A 17740-nucleotide genomic window follows, 5' to 3' on the forward strand; every position below is an offset into this window, starting at 1 on the left:
ATGTAAGGATGATGTATGGTATATTGATTTAGGTGCTTCGAACCACATGACAAGTCATGGTGAGTGGTTCTATGTATCCTCTAGCATAAATAATGAGGATAATTAGAGGTGGTTTGTTATGCAACATGTAGTTTATGCTGTGTCTGGAAATGATGTAGCAGCATGTAAGGATGATGTATGGTATATTGATTTAGGTGCTTCGAACCACATGACAAGTCATGGTGAGTGGTTCAAGGAAATGAAGAGTCTTGAAAGACCAGGTTTTGTTGAAACTGGGGATGACACTGCTTATCCAATTGTCCATGTTGGAGATGTGCAATTGTCTATGCAGGATGGTAAGATGAAGTACCTTGCAGATGTACTTCAGGTTCCGAATATTACAAAGAATCTGGTTTCAGTTGGCCAGATGATTGAGCAGGGTTTGCAGGTCCGATTTAACCCTGATGGTTGTTATGTAGAAGATTCTAAAGATAAGTGTAGGTTGGTTGCAAAAGGCAATAGAGTGGACATAATGTTTACATTGAATGTAAATATGTCTAAAGTGAGTGTTGCAATGTTTGCAAATGGTTTAGGAGTTGTTTTGATACAAACATTTGGCATAAGAGACTTGGGCATGTAAATGTGCAAAGAATGAAGTCTATGCAGACTAAAGAAATTTTGACAGGGCTGCCTAAGTTTAAGGTTGAAGATATGCAGAAAGTATGTGACGCAAACAAAAGAAATGTGAGCTGGAATGTACTAGATGTTGTGCATTCAGATGCATCTTAATGTTACGATTTTTGTATGGTTATTTATATTTTTAATCAATTAATTTATTAATTGATTGGCATAGTGGCTACAGGTACTATGTAACATTCATTAATGATCACACGAGGAAAGTGTGGGTGTATTTCATGAAGGAGAAGAGTGATGTGTTCACTCATTTTCAGAATTTCAAAGTGATGGCTGAAAAACAGACAGGAAAGCATGTGAAGTGTCTAAGGTCAGATGAAGGGGAAGAATACTTCTCCAATGAGTTCTCTGAATTCTTGCGAAAGAATGGCATTCAGAGACAATTTACATGTAGATACACTCCGCAGCAAAATGGAGTTGTTGAACGGAAAAATAGGCACATTGCAAAGATAGCATGAGCATTGATGGCAGAGAAGAATATGCCACATAGCTATTGGGCTGAGGCTATGTCTACAATAGTTTATATCATGAACATGACTTCTATTGCAGCCATACATGATGTAACGCCAGAGAAGAAGTTTACTTGCAAGAAACCTAATTTGTCGCACTTGAAAGTTTTTGGATGTATCACATTAGTGCATGTGCCAGATGAGTTGCATACTAAGCTGGATCCAAAGGCAGAAAAATGTGTGTTTTATCTTAAGGCATTGTCTGAAGGCAAGAAAGCTATTAGTTGTAAGTGGGTGTATAAAGTGAAACATAACAGTGATGGTAGCATAAGCAGGTACAAGGCTAGATCGGTAGCCAAAGGATATGCGCAGACACATGGGATTGATTATGAGGAGACATTTGCCTCGGTTGCAAAGATGGCAACTGTGAGAGTTGTGATTGTGGTGGCTGCAGCTAAAGGCTGGTTTTTACATCAGATGGATATAAAAAATGCGTTCTTGCATGGTGACTTGCAAGAAGAAGTGTATCTGGATCAGCCACTTGGTTTTGGTCACCCAGATTATGTATGTAAGCTTCGTAAGGCTTTATATGGGCTGAAGTAACCTCCACGAGCATGACATGACAAGATTGCTGAGTATCTTGTCATTGTTGATTTTCATATAGCAGATGCAGATCACTCTTTGTATGTGCGCAAGAGTGATAAGGGTATTGTGATCATCACCATCTATGTAGATGATCTTATTGTTGGGGGTGACAACTTGGATGAGATTGAGCATGTGAAAAGTCTTCTCAAAAGGAAGTTTGAGATGAAGGATTTGGGAGATCTGTGCTAGTTTTTGGGAATTGAGGTCATTCGTACACCTGATGGTATTTGGTTGTCACACAGACAATATGTATTGGACATGATGTCCAAGTATGGGATGGCTGATTATAAGTTAATCTCGGAACCATTAGATCAAAATGGCAAGCTTAGTGCGGTTGCAGGTTATGTGTTGGAGGATCTCACTATGTACAGGAAGATTGTCGGGAGTTTGATCTATGTTACGATCAGCAGGCCAGATTTGAGTTACACTGTTGGCTTAGAGAGTCAGTTTATGCAAGTTTCGTGCAAACCACATCTTGACAGTGTGCGACACACACTTCGGTATTTGAGGGCTACTGTTGATTATGCATTGTTTTATGCAGCAGGTGTACCATTGGAGCTATATGGGTACACAGATGCAGATTGGGCGGGTAGCATCTCGGACAGGAGATCTACCAGTGGATTCATGTTTTCTTGGGGGAGTTCTACTGTGACATGGAGTAGCAAGAAGCAGCTTTTAGTTGCCTTGTCAAGTACAGAGGTAGAGTACAGAGGAGCTGCGGTGGCAACGTGTGAGGTGGCTTGGTTACACAAGCCACTTGCTGATTTGGGGTTGCATGTGGGAAGAAAGGTTGTCATATATTGTGACAATCTTAGCATTATACAACTGGCCAAGAACCTAGTTTTCCATGCGCGGACGAAACACATTGACGTACATTACCACTTCATCAGGGAGAGAGTCTTGACAGGCGACATCGACTTGGCCTACGTCAGTACACAGGATGAGGACGTTGACATCTTCACGAAGGCCTTGGAAGCTGAGAAGCTCTGTAGATTTGGAGATATGCTTGGAGTTTATTAGCTGGAGTTGAGCTTAAGGGGGAGTGTTGAGATGTCAAGCTCAACATGAGTTGACACTCACGAGGCACCTGCATGACCGTTCGACATTTACATCACTGGTAGGTTTGGTAGCTGGCACCGACATATCTTCGTGAGAGATTCTATAGCTGGATGACACCGACTAGTCCACACCTACCCACTCCACTTAGCGTGTTCACATTATGGACCGCTTGTATATACTCTATTATGTGTGTTAGACACTTTATCTTCTTTGTAGACCTCTTTTGTTGTAGGAAGAAGAAGAAGAATTTTCAGTCTCTCATCTTGTGTGTTCTCTTCTAGGGTGTGTGTGAGTGTGTGTGCTTACAAGACCTCAAGCTCTCTTCTCCTCTGTATCTTTTCACCTTTCGCATCCAATAGAGAATAATTTCAGAAGTCCAAGAGGAACTTTCTAACCTCTGTCTTTCCTCTTTTTCTCACAGGATGAAACTCAATCTATTCTGACTCTTCCACTCCTAGTGGATCCTTCAATACAGGCTCCTCTGGGGGGTAACCTTGCACATGGTTTCCATAAACTGTCATGGAAGGCATTATATATCCTCCAGGGATTTGAACGGTCTAACCAATAGCATACACTATTGATCTTCTTGGTAACTTGAAAAGGTTCATAAACCATCATTCCATGACTTTAGCAATCCAAAGATAAAATCCATAGCAATACTCTCCCATAGAACATTCAATGGGTGCAATAATCATGCTAGCTTTTGTCGATCAAAACTTGACTATCTGACAAAACTAAACATTCTCGAACATATAGCTCAATGTCTATTCTTTGCTAGGCCAGTTGCTTTCCAAAGCTACGGGTTTACTTCATAAAAAGAATCTTCTTTGATGACAGAAATTTCCATTCTACAATTTGTTCCAATACAATCCTTGAAATCCTCATCTAAGACTTTCATAGGCCACAACACGACCCTCATGGTACAAGATTGCTCCAATGCAACGCCCTGGCAAGATATTAATGTAATGATCCTTTCGAAATGGTGATCCCTTTGGCACAAAGATATTGGTGTCATGTGCAAGCATTGCCATAAACATTCCCAGAGCTAATCCAGAAGGGGCAACCAAGAAAAGAATCATTAGAGCTAGGATTTGGAGCACAAGGTGCAGAATGTGGCTAGGGTGGACCTCGAGAAGGACGTGGATACTCTGTCGGCTGCATACAGATGTTGTCCGCTGTACCAGAGGGGCAATCAAACCTCTGACGGGAAGAGAAATCAAACCTCTGACATGTAGTCAGGATGACATGACGTAAACCAACCTCATAAGATGACGTGAATGTAAACCAACCTCGTAAGATGGCGCTCCAGATTCAGGCATTTATGACCAGTCGGCCACTGGTCGGCCAGCACTCCAAGAAAATCCAAGAGCCTATAAATAGACACAAGAACGGGAAGAGCTCCCAGGAGGTTTGTTGGTGGTGTTCCACAAAGCCAGAGGGGATGGCAGTCCTGTGAGCCAGATAGGTTCTAACTAGGAGGTGGGTGGCTAGGTTTATGAACTTTGAAAAAGTTTTGAATTTCAGGGATTTCTTTGTTATCAACATCGAGGTAATTTATGTGAGTGGCATCAAAATTATAGCTTACGTTGGTGAGCATAGCCTCTAAATTCTTATGTATATTATTATAGAGCTTGAGTATGCCAACCGGGTGTCACGTAGGCTGTAATGCCTGTGAGTGACCGACGGCAGACCGGATGGCCATGTCCGGGGTTCAGTGGGAGAGGACGCCCATGCGGAGTCATGGGCGGCCAGGCTAGTGTGGACGGCAGGCCACACACTATATAGCCTGGGGGATGAGGGGCAATCCTCATTCTTCCTCTATGGCTGGGTGGTGAGCCAGAGGCCGTCCCCTCTTGTGGTAATGCCCGTAGCGGCGTTACGGATATCTAACACTGGTATCAGAGCGTGGTTCAAGGGGATCGTGAGAGTCCGCGCGTGAACAGGGGACCGGAGCCCACTCGATGGTTTTCATCCACAATCTTCTCACCCTTATCTCGAATGGAGGGTGTGGAGGGAGGCGGCCAAGGAAGAATGGAAGGGAAGAACTCTCTCTCTCTCTCTCTCTCTCTCTCTCTCTCTCTCCCCGTCACACAGCAAGCAAATTGGAGGTAAGCATCTCGTTTTAGATGTTTTTCTTTTCTGCGTTGAAATTGGCGAATCAAATTCGTTTCGTAGAAAAAGAAGTCGCCTCTGTACTGTGTGTGGGGGGAGGTGGGGGGGGGGGGTGGGGGGGGGACGCAGACCAGCCCCACGAAAGATTTGGAAACACACTACCGTGTGTGGGGGTGGGGGGCGAAGCAAGCCCAGGGCGAAAGGGACCATTAGCTGAAACGTTAAATGAACCCGCCTTGAAGGGGCGAAGAGACCATGTACGCCGTCTGAGGGGGTACTTGCTCGGTTGTGGCAAGCTTGATGATAATGGGAGCGTGCAGTGCCGTCAAGCCCACAACCCGACAGCGACGGCACCTTCACCTTGCACCCAAACAGCCAAGTCGGTAGACGTCGTCGGAGGAGACGAACTGGTGGTCAGCCTGGGAGCGGCGGAAGGGTGTGAGATCGGTGGAGGAGTTGACTTGGCTACTCCTATCCGGAGATACTGCGACGGGGACGCCCAGGCAGGCCAGGCGGCCAGCCCAGCGGCCAGCTAGGCGGCCAGCCAGGCGGCCAGCCCAGCGGCCAGCTAGGCGGCCAGCCGGCCAGGCAGGCAGCCAACCTTAGGCGGCCAGCCCAGCGGGTGGCCAGGCGGCCAACAACGACCATCAGGCAGCCGACCAGCGCACGAAAGAAAAAAAAACATATATTTAATTGTTCATTTTTAATTTATTAAAAATGAAGCGGGCGGCCAGCCAGCGGCGGCGGCCAGACTCGGCCCTAAGGACACTCCCCATGGGCGGGCAGCCACGCCCGAAACGGCGAGGGCCGGCCTGGCCCGTTATTTATTTTATTTTATTTTTTTTAAACAAAAAAAAAATAAAACACACAAAACAACGGCACACCCCACGAAACAAACCCAACACGGCCGTCGCGTCGTGTGGACATAGTGCCCGTTTTCCACGAAAGAGACCCACCGCACACGGCCGTAGCGCCGCGTGCTAAGAGAGAGACAAATCCCACGGCCGTAGTGCCGAGTCCTTTGAGAGAGACATTCTATGGCCGTTGTGCCTAGTGAACACGTCTATGGCCGTAGCGCCACGAGAATAGCACATGTGGTGATCACACATTTGGTTCAGAGAGACTAAATTTAAGCTGAGCATAGACTTAGTATTGACCATCAAAGTCACGTAGTTTGGCTATAGTGTAAATCTGAAACCGCGGTGTGTTTTACTTGGGCTAAGAGGACCGGCAATGGCGTTAGTTGTGCCCAAATTAGACGAAGTGCTAATAACGAGAAATCAAGGTAAGCCTAATTGAGCCGTAGTGCTCATAACCCTTCACAATCTTTTAACAGTCGCTAGAAGATTGTGATAAACTTTGGCAAATGAGAACCATGTACAAGCGTAGTCTTGATGTGGTTATGCCTTGTGTCCAAACAAGTTGCTTACTGTTTGTAGCAACAAGAGAACCTTGGCCCATAGAGGCAAGCTGGCCCTTGTTGGTAGTAACAAAATAGTGCCACTACTTGGGCCTAGAGAGTAGTGACTAGTTTGATTTAGTCACGTAGATTGCCTTGTAAAAGTAATCCCTAAGGTGTTATTACTTGGGATAAAGGGGCTAGCAGTACTCAATTGAATGGTTTATCTAGGAGTACTAATCTGAGGGATTAGCAGACGCCTAGATAATAATAGCAGATTTAGGATTGATTTGTAGAAATCAAAGGTAAATTTGAAGGGATATAGTCTTGAGATGTAATGCTCAATGCCCTTATAGAAGTTGATCGACGAAGAGAACTGTTCTTAAACTTACTAGCATGGTTTTCTCTTCTTTTTATTGCCATGCGTCGACATCCCATTGCTCGAGAGTTTGTGGTGATCTTTCGAGGGGGGAAAGAGCCTTTTTATATGTCACATATATTGGTTTGGTGGTAATTTGATGGTATGGGACATCAAATTCTCACGGAATCGATTGTAGTCTTGGTGGAATGGGACGCCAAGGCTTGTGCATGTAACTTGACTCTTTGGCAGGTTTGTATGTACACTTGTCTGTAGTGATAAAGTGTGCAAGATAAAATTTGAACTTTGAAAATCACCAAATATAGCCATAAGTTGGGATAAAACCCAGTTACAGAGTTCGGAGAAGCTCTAGGTAGCAAGACCATGATGGTGTACTAGTGCTTACAGAGTGATTTAGTTCCGGAGTGATCTAAATCTAGAGGTTAGTAGTAAGACTAGTTTGGTTGGACAGTTTCATGCATGGGGGACGCCCTATAGCATTTTGCAAGCGTAGTCTTGCCTATGTTCAACATAAGTGTGCGATTGTGAGCACATTTTAGTTGCTACCATATGAATTTGGGAAATATATTACTTTCCTACATAAGCAATTGTAATATTGCATGACAGGCTATTTTGCTTACAAAGTTCATGTGCGTGTAAACCCTATAAGTCGTATGACCCCTGGGGAATGAGTGGAGCATCTCTAGGATTTAATAAGGTTTTACATGGCAATAGTGAGTAGTAACTCACTCCAGACGAGCCTGGTTGTTGTTAGTATCGGATCCGACATATGAAGTGTACATAAACTCGGGCTAAGTTAGGATAAGAGGCTAAGCCGGAGAGCTTAGTGGTAAATCCTACTGTATCTGGTGAGTTTTGACTTAACCAGAGTGTTAAGAAGTAAACTCAAAGTCCGGGGCTGAACTGGAGTGTTCGGAGGCAAACATATCTTTTGTTAAATCGGAGAATTTAGCAAAAGATGAGCTTGGGGTGAACCATGGTACCCAGGAAAAAAGCTCTTCACACTAAAATAGTGCACAATAATTTTAGGGTGATAAAAATCCATCACAGGAATGTTTTACAACTTTCCATAGATGATAGATGAAGACCATGTACTTTACGGAGTTAAAGTACATAGGTGGTGACTGCGGTGCCACATTTTTTGTAGGAAGTCACCAGTGGTGTGGTTAGGTCAGCCGAGACTCCACAAGACCTATGCACTAGTTTTTAAGTTGACCTCTATGATAAGGACGTCCAAAAATTCGTGTTGTAATACCAGAGATTGTACTGCAATGTGCAATGAAGGGGTCAATTTGTGTAGTCACTTCTTAGCAGCAAGTGACTTAAGCATCTTGTTATAGATGGTTGTATATGGTACTCCCACTCGGGGGAGGTACGCCATTGGGTACGGAGTTACTCACAGACTAGTATGGAGCTACTAGTGTGATGATAGTGGGTACGTAGTTACTCACTACTAATACATAGCTGCTAATAAAATTAAGATCCTCGAGTGAAAGATACTCTAGATCAACATTTTAAATTACCGAACCACAATCCATGAGTATCGAGGTACTCATAAATATGTTGACGTTGCTCAAATCGAGGGACCGATTTGTTCGATGGTATGGAAAAGCAAGGAGAGTGGAGTAACTTAAAAGTTACACATCACTAGTCCTAGTGAGTTGTCGAGGTCATCCGTAGTTTGATGATCCCCTCTACCTATCAGATAACGTTCAATTTTGCAAGCCCTGGCATTTAATCCGTAGTGATTATGAGTTTGGTGTGAGATATGGTTATGAAGTTCTTACAAGAGTACTCGTTTATTTGCTTGTCATTGGTTATAGCTTGGTAGAGATTGCCACTAGTGTGATGGGTAGGTAGCTTTGCCGCTATAATGAGGAGGCAGCAAATAATTTTCTCATAGTTATACTTCATACCAACACCAAACAGGGATAGGATGAAATTCCTAAGTTCATCATCACGAAGTACTGTGATGTTTGCATTTATATTGAATGTATGATGTAATGAGACATTGGGCTTGTGTAATTACCATCAATTATCTAGCAACCTATGGCTTCGCAGCAAGCTCAGTCATTATCTGTGGATTGATAATGTGGTTATTAGTAGTTTGGAATTTTTCTTGATAGATGGTACAACTCACCCAAATGATTCATAAGTGTGTAACCGCTTATGAAGGGTAATAATATGCAACAATGAAGCACTTTGTTACAAGTGTGAAACCACTGATCTGTTGCAAAGCAGTTTATCAATAGTACCACCATATGTGTGTAGACACTATACCACATCTTCGTTGCAAGATGTTTAAAAGTTTCTTGGAAGGACTCAAGAATATAACATATGATATTAAACACGGTCTAGATTTGTTCTTGGACCTATGACACTAGCGCATAGTCCGCTTGAGAGTAGAGTTTTTGAGGACAAAAACCTTTCTTGAGGGAAAGGAGGGATATCCTCAAATATCACATAAACTCGAATAGTTGTGTGAGTCCAGACAATACTTGAAGGAATGTGTCTGGTAATAGCAACAAATAGTTGGAAGTGATTGGATGTAACTCCAGACACCCGTAGTCCGCTTGAGAGTAGAGTTTTTGAGGACAAAAACCTTTCTTGAGGGAAAGGAGGGATATCCTCAAATATCACATAAACTCGAATAGTTGTGTGAGTCCAGACAATACTTGAAGGAATGTGTCTGGTAATAGCGACAAAGAGTTGTAAGTGATTGGATGTAACTCCAAACACCCGTAGTGGTGCAAGAATCTTTATCAAACATCTCCACATACTATATGGTCTACCTGCAGATATAGTATGGCATAAGAGATAAGAAGTTTGATTGTTATATTTGAAGGGAAATCTTCAAAAAGTTACATTTACTCTGAGTTAGAGTGGAGTTTAACCATCCGTAGATTGATGGTAGTTAGAAACTCAACAAGATTCTAGAGCATATGCTTGTGCAAAGATGTTACTCTAAGAGAGAAAGTATCTCTTAGCTTTGGAACTAATCCTTGTGATGCATGATTAGAGTGATGCATGATTAGATTGGCTCTAGTTTATTTCTCCTATGGCCGTAGAGCTTTCCAAGGAGAAGTTTTAACAAGTTGGTGATGCAACATGGTAGCGTAGTCTACAAATATCTAGTAGCATAGTCTAAGAACTTGCGCTACTAGAGTGCTCTCCAGTACATTAGCTTCTGTGCCAATGACATGATGCAAAATCAAGGCATGAAATTTACCTTGGGGTTTTGGTTGAAATACCAAATCACGGCTTGCGTGAGTACTACTAGACATTTGCTTACCAATGACTTCCCCAATTTGTTTTCGAGGACAAAAACTCTTTAGAAGGGGGGGGTAATGGCACGTCGGATTGCCCATAGCGGCGGTCGAGCTCGACCGGACACGTGGGAGAAATATGCTAATTACTCTATTGACGAACGGGTACTTACTTTACAAGGGTAGAGTATGTGTACCAACTATTGGTGACTTTCGGGCCCAAATTCTTAAAGAAAGTCATGATAGTCCAAGTGCGGGTCATCTTGGGATTCAGAAGACCTATGCACTAGTAAAAAGACAGTTTTATTGGCCTAGTTTGTTTAAGAACGTCCAATCTTATGTGCTGAAATGCAGTAAGTGCCAGGTCAATAAACATGAACGTCTTAAGGTTGGAGGATTACTCCATCCGCTGGAGATTCCTCAAGGGAAATGGAAAAGCATTTCCATGGATTTCATTACCGGTTTACCCAAGACGAGTCGAGGGAATGACTCGGTGTGGGTGGTAGTGGACAGGTTAACTAAAATGGCAAAGTTTTGCGCCACGAAGAAAACTGTAAAAACGCCAGAGTTGGCAAAACTCTTTATTGAACATCTCTACAAGCTATATAGCCTGCCCGCAGATATAGTGTCGGATAGAGATAAAAAGTTCAATAGTCATTTTTGGAGGGAAATCTTCAAAAAGTTGGATACTACTCTGAGTATGAGTACGGCAGATCATCCGGAGTCTGATGGTCAAACTGAAAGAGTTAACCAAATTCTAGAGGATATGTTGCGTTCTTATGTTAGTAAGAAGCAATCTAATTGGGAAGAGTACTTGCCCTTATTGGAGTTTGCCTAACAGCTCCAAACACTCAACAACGACTGGATTTACACCATTCATGTTAATGTATGGATTCCAGCCGAGATCTCTGATGGCTGTAGGCCTAGAAAAGGAGAAGATTCAATCTGTCAAGGATTTCCTTGAAGATATGAATGATATGCTCAGAGCCGCACGTGAGAGCATTCGTAGCGCTCAGGATCGCGCTAAAACTTATGCCGATAAAGGACGAAGAAAGGTGACCTTTGCAGAAGGTGACTTTGTATTCCTCAAGGTTCCTGCGCAGTCAGAAACCATGAAAACGGGAAAGTGTGATAAACTTTCTCCAAGATATTGTGGTCCTTTTAAAATCCTTAAGAAGATTGGGGACGTAGCATATAAACTTGAGTTACCGGAGAGTTCTCAAGTCCATCTTGTCTTCCATGTCAGTAAACTGAAGAAATCAGTTCACGGGTTAGAGAACGCAGTTTCTCTCCCATGCATTTTGGTGGACTTGATAGAGCCACCAAAGATACCACATGAATCTGAAAAGATTCTATAGTATCGTGACAGACAAACCCGACATAAAGTGTACCAGGAGGTACTTGTTAAATGGACAGATAGGGATGAGGAGTAGCAACCTGGGAACGCCGTAGTGCAATTTCCAAAAGGTTTCCCCAGTTTGTTTTCGAGGACGAAAACTCAGGGGGGGGTAATGTCACGTAGGCTGTAATGCCTGTGACCGACGGCAGACCGGATGGCCATGTCCGGGGTTCAGTGGGAGAGGACGCCCATGCGGAGACATGGGCGGCCAGGCTAGTGTGGACGGCAGGCCACACACTATATAGCCTGGGGGATGAGGGGCAATCCTCATTCTTCCTCTATGGCTGGGTGGTGAGCCAGAGGCCGTCCCCTCTTGTGGTAATGCCCGTAGCGGCGTTACGGATATCTAACACCGGGTGATATAAGGTAGACTCACAAAGATTTAAATGTTGGTGAGTATTATATACCTCTAGCCACCTGTGACTAATTACCCATTGATAAGTATTATTCACGACCTTGTAGTTGGCTTGTGTCGTTGGTATGCCATGTGGAACAAACAGATCGAGTTTGTCGACACTGTTGTCTAGGATGTCTGAATTTTGTAACACACGCCACACTAAGCAGGAACATGCCCCGTCTCCTTTCAGGGATTTTTTTGGAACATTCCACGGCCATGCGGGCCCGGATCAATACAATCAATGAATACAAAACAAATAGATATGCCGATGTAGGATTTCGAAGTCGATGTCGAGGAACAAGATCTCTAATGTTGAGCACACCATTGGAATGACCCACAAGTATCTCTCACTGGGTTAGTACTAGATCCAATATCCGAATCCAATGAGTCCAAGGCCAAGTCCAAGTCCACGTTGTAAGTCCAAATCCAAGTTCCAAGTCCAAATCCAAATCCAAGTCCAAGTCCAAGTAAACTCAATACCCAATCTTCAAGAAAATCCTGAGGAAGCTTCTTGAAAAAGAAAACACCAAGGTGCCAGCGTTGGTGGTTGTGGGCGGCCGACGGCTCTGCATAGGCGACGGCGGACAGAACCGGGCGGTGGTGGTGGATCCGGGCGGCGGCGGTTGGCTGAGTTGGGCAGCAGCGGCGTCGAGTAGACGAAGATGATGATGAAGACGATGAGCTCCAAAATAATCTATGTATATATATTTGTCCAAATCTATATCAATGAATGGTTGGCTAAATCCAATGAGAAATGGATTAAGAGGGATCCATGCTTCTTTTATACTTGAGGGAGGTCCCTGCTTTTTGCCAAAAACGGGCCAAACTTTGTTTTTGTCTTTTTGACTTTTAATAATAAAATATTATTCAACTTTAATCAAAGTTCTTTAGTTATGCTTTTCTTGTTTTAGGGCCTTGCTTTTTGGCCCTGGAGCTGCTTTTTGGAAAAGTGGCTTTTAGCTTTCTGGTCCGGCTTAGTCTCCTCTTTCCAATAGTGCTCTTGGCTCGTGGTCAACCCAGTTTGACTTTTTGCTTTTTCTTGCTTTTTGACTAAGACTGGTGCTTTTTCCTGAGCCAAATTTATGATTCCTGTTCCCATGCTTTCATCAACCTGTCCATGTGTCTAGGCATGTGTTCCATCATGTGAAAAAGAGCTAGGAGGACCAAATAGTTACAATACTGATGCTGATGTTGATGCTACTGATGGTAATGAAGATGATACTATTGATGCTAAATGCCCACTTAATCAGGGATTAATGATGTTCATGCCGAAGATTAGCCATGGCATGCCGAAAAAAGAAGAGAGATAGTTGCTGTTAGGGTTTTTCTTGTACTTATATGGTACAAAACGGTTGCTTAATGAATGTACATGGTTAAGGCCCTTGGTCAGCTCCAAAGGGGTTGACCTCTGGCCCTACATATGATTTCTACTGATGGCTTGATGTATGAATGATGAACGAATGACTTGATGGACTGAAACGATGCCTTTGGCTTATATATGGGTAGAGGTTGCTTGTCTGTCAATTGCTGTAGTTGTCGGCATGCTATTGGACATGAATTATGCCATAAATACTCGATTAAATGCTGCGCTTCATATTCTATGCTGCCCCATGTGCTGGCCGCTGCCTAAGGCTTAGCCGCCTACTACCTAGATTCCCAATGGGTTGCCGACTGCAAGTTGAGAGCCCTTGCCGGCTACCGATAGGATCCCTAGACCCTCCATGCTGCTATTGATAGTGGTGGTGATGTTGTTGATGATGATGGTGCTGTTGATGATGATGAGATGATGATGATGATGATACTATTGCTGATGCTGATGCTGATGCTACTGACGATAATGAAGAAGATGCTACTGATGCTATATGCTGACTTAATCAGGAATTAATGCTGTTCATGCCGAAGATTAGCCATAGCACTGGTGTGCACGTGACAATTATGCACAATGTCTTTCATGTTTCTTGGTTGAAGCTATATGTAGGTCCAGCATTGCAGGATGTATCAGAAGAACAACAACCAGATATGATTGATGAAGTAGAAGTCATAGAGCCATAACAACTTCTCCTCCACGGATGGAAGCATGCTTTTGGTCGAAGAATCAGACAGTTCTATACGAAGTTCAAGGATCGAGGATCCCATGAAGTGGTATGGCTAGATGAGAGGAGTTCTTTCAAGAGTATCCCCAGCTTAGTGGACTACTTGGAAGCCCTGAACCTACCACCAAGCTAAGCAGGAGGGAATGCCATGTGCACCTTGCACTAGGGTACACAGTGACACATTGGCATCATCATCAATGCAGCATTTGTACAGTAATAATACCTTTTTTAGGAACATTTGTTGTACGTTGTGACCCCATTGTGAGCCCTCAGTCTAGGGACAGTTATGCATGAGCTACGACGTTAGTCTCCAAGCCATAGAGGTCATTCTAGAGTCAGTCCTCTTAACCCACTTGGAGAACCCCATCAGATAAATGCATGTATGAGTTAGCCTTAGCTTAGGTCTTGCATTACAAGCATGAGCAAGCATGTTGCAGCGTATGGGCTAGCCCATGGCTACAACAGTATTTAGCGGCCTGTTTAAGGGCTGTTTACAGCCCTGGACAGTGTTTAAGGCTAGCTGACAGCATTAGGAGTAGCTATGCTCCAGTCAGCCAGCATAAAAAGCATCCAGCAGCAACCTGTGGACAATGGTGTAGTCGGCCAGCATAGAAGGGACAACATGATATAATGCACAGCATTTAATGCTGTCAAAAAGCATTATTTTGTTCAGTAATCAGACCAACAGTTATTGGACTGGCCGACCAGCAGCGTATCATTGTATATAAGCAAGCAGCCAAAATCATCAAGCATTATTCAGTGATCAAGTCAACATTTAGTCTTCATCCTCTCCAGGCAAATCTTGAAGCCCTCTTCAGCATTCAGCCAGCATATGTGCAGTCCTACAGCTATCCTGGACTTGCATAAGTGGCCCAAAAGAGTCTTCTACAGTGCCCTTGGATTGGTGGATTCTCAGCCGCCGACGTAGGGTCTTCCTCATCCTTGCGTTGGGCAGTCATAACTCTTCTTCTCAAGCATTGTACATAAGTTCTCCAAAGAAGTAATTTAAGCAAATACTCTCCTTGTAGGGGGGGCCCTTCAGTGGGTATTTGGGACCCAATACTGTGTCGCCTACATTCTCTCTTCTCTTTCTCTCTACTCAGTGAGTGGATGCTAAAGATCTCACCAAAATAAAGGTTTAAAGAAGGCGTTACCATGGCCAACTTTAGTGCATGTAACATTCACCCTTTAAGATAATTTTTTAAATCATCTTTCACATTAACCACATCATATGAGTGTCATAATTAATTTGAGGGTTATGTTCATGTCTCCATGGCATTCCTAAAATAATATCAACACCTTGTAATGGAGCAACTAGAAATGTTCTTTTTCCCTTAATGAATTCATTTCGAATTCTAGATCCTCAACCTCTTTAGTGCAATTGTACCTAGTTCCTTGAAATGCACCTTTCACTTTATAACTAGAGTGTGATGCATCTAGATTGTGTGCCCTGTGTGCCCTTAATACCATTTCGAAAATGAAATCATGTGAACTACCGTTATCATGCAAAATAGAGATTGGATTTCCTTATATCTTTTCTTGAATTCTTAACAAAGCATGAATATACATCAATGTGCACCAAACGTATTAATATTTATATGGCATCACCCACGATATTAACATAATTATATTTATATGTGCACCAAACGTGTGTGTGTGTGTGTGAGAGAGAGAGAGAGAGAGAGAGAGAGAGAGGTTGATAGCCAACTGGAAATGCAGGTTAGAGCAGCACAAAAGAACCTGAAGGTGTCTTGGAATGTAGCTTCTGATGTGCCAAACTGTTTGATTGGGGATGCTGGGCGGTTGCAACAATGTATACTCAATTTGGGTGAGAGAACCTTTGACATGGGACAAAATAGAGTATGAGAAATTTGATGACTGGACTTTACTTACTAATCTTGTTTGTGTTTTTGTTTGTAGTCGGAAATGCAATCAAGTTTACCCATGAGGGATCTGTTTTTGTCTCTGCAAAGTTATACACAAGAGTGGCTTCTGAGGGCAGAGTAAAAGGAAACAGCTTTGATTTTTACCACTTGGGTACACACGAGAAGAGGCCTCGAAGAAGCTCCTCCACAGTGAGGATAGAGTCCTCAAAGTACTTGCTCAAGAGTCAAGGGAAACCAGAGCTCAACCACACCATTTTACTAGGTGAAGAGCTTGATTTTTCAGGGAATACTGACAGATCAATATCTGAAGGAAGTGGTAGAATTAATGGCGGCCCATCATTTGAAGTCGAAAGAGTGTCTTCAGCATTTCGATTGTCAATGTCGAATGATTTTGTCGGAAATGATAGGTCTCTGCAGCTTGATGCCAAAGAGAATGGAAAAGTGCAGTTGTTATTCTCAGTTTCCGACACTGGGATTGGTATAAGCAAGGAAAATCAGAAAGAGATATTCAAAGCATTTTCCCAGGCAGATAGCTCTACAACAAGGCTCTATGGAGGAACTGGCTTGGGGCTTAGCATCGTTGAAAGGTATGCTGTAGTTTGGGTGCTTGAAAATTTCATTATTTATTTGCTGTTCTTTGATTTAATGAAAACAAAATGGGAATGGTGGGGTCTTAAGCTATGGTTTATTGAGGCGTGCATTCATGGCAATGTCCAAATATACCCTTGAGTGATCCTATCCTTTCTGAAAGGTCTGAGGCTCCTGATGGGTTCAAAGCTGCTCATTGGTTGCACATGGCTTTAGCGATGCCTTGGAGGCACTCCCATATGCTATGGAGGGTTTGTATAAGGTCAGCCCAGAAGGCAAGGACTGACTCTGCGGAAGGAGTTGCCGTCCCCTCAATCCTACAGCAGTGAGCCTGCCAAATCTGCCATGCCACCTTGCTACTGATCATCTCCCAGCTGAAGTCGGGAGGGGTGGATATATGCCAGTGTCTCATAAGTGCCAGGCTGGCTACACTGACAGTCACCAAATGTACTGCCACACCAGTGCCATTTTCCTCATATTGGTGGGCTGGGATGGTCTCCCTTAACCAGGAAACTGCATACGAAGTGATGAAGTAGCCTCAAGTAGGGGTGATGCAAGAAGGCTTTCGAGTTTTCTTGCTATGTCTATGGATTTAGCCTTAGTATATGTTGTTTTTGTTACATTTAAAATGCTGACATGAAGGAATCATTTTGAATAAAACATGATTTTCTTTTTGCACCAGGTTAGTAGGGATGATGGGCGGCCGCATCGGCCTGGAGAGTGAGCTAGGAAAAGGGAGCACTTTCTATTTTGTTGCTTGCTTTGAAAAAGGGGATCCGTCGGCTACTGAGAACGAGATTTCAGGGAACCCATCACAAACCCGAGAAAACAGACTCGGGGAGGTACTCCGCAATCGCTCCATCGTAACTAAGTCTTCATCTCTGGGCAGAAAGAGTGATCTTGAGAAGGTGATGGATAGTATTGTCAAACCAACGACATGTCCTTGTAGTCTCGGTAGCAACTCATTATGTGGTGATGAGAGACCGATGATGGTAAAACAGACATCCAATGGTAGCATGCATGAAAATAATGGCCCAAGATTGAGTGATAATGTGTCTCAAGGCTCCACTCATCAAGAGATGGGGGAGGATTCATTGCAAATACGATCATCATCCACAAACACTCCTGCTCTGAAGTTATCTGAATGCAAAGAGCATGATAATCCATGTCTTCTGTTCAAGGGCATGAAGGTTCTTCTAGCAGAAGATAACCTGGTCAATCAAAAGGTAGCATGCCAACAGCTAAAGAAGTTTGGGATTGAAGTGGAGGTTGTGAGTGATGGGCAGCAATGTCTAAATGCTCTTCTGAAGGGCCGGGAGAAGTATGATCTCATCCTCATGGACGTTCAGGTATACTGTCTCCTAATTTTTTTATCTGTACACACTTATTTGTTTTG

General features: G+C 43.4%; 1 protein-coding gene across 1 annotated transcript in view; it reads left to right on the plus strand.

The window, feature by feature from the left end:
• Window positions 1-17740, plus strand: part of LOC147640970 (osmosensing histidine protein kinase SLN1-like) — a 72785-nt gene that overhangs the window by 54359 nt on the left and 686 nt on the right. The window contains exons 6-8 of the mRNA XM_086816928.1: window positions 15590-15698; window positions 15791-16343; window positions 17027-17693. Of these exons, the coding sequence (XP_086673054.1) occupies window positions 15590-15698; window positions 15791-16343; window positions 17027-17693 (1329 nt within the window). The remainder of the gene's footprint in view (window positions 1-15589; window positions 15699-15790; window positions 16344-17026; window positions 17694-17740) is intronic.

This window comes from Cibotium barometz, chromosome 2 (assembly GCF_041138505.1).
Source record: "Cibotium barometz isolate CiBa-2024 chromosome 2, ASM4113850v1, whole genome shotgun sequence".
Lineage (NCBI taxonomy): Eukaryota > Viridiplantae > Streptophyta > Polypodiopsida > Cyatheales > Cibotiaceae > Cibotium > Cibotium barometz.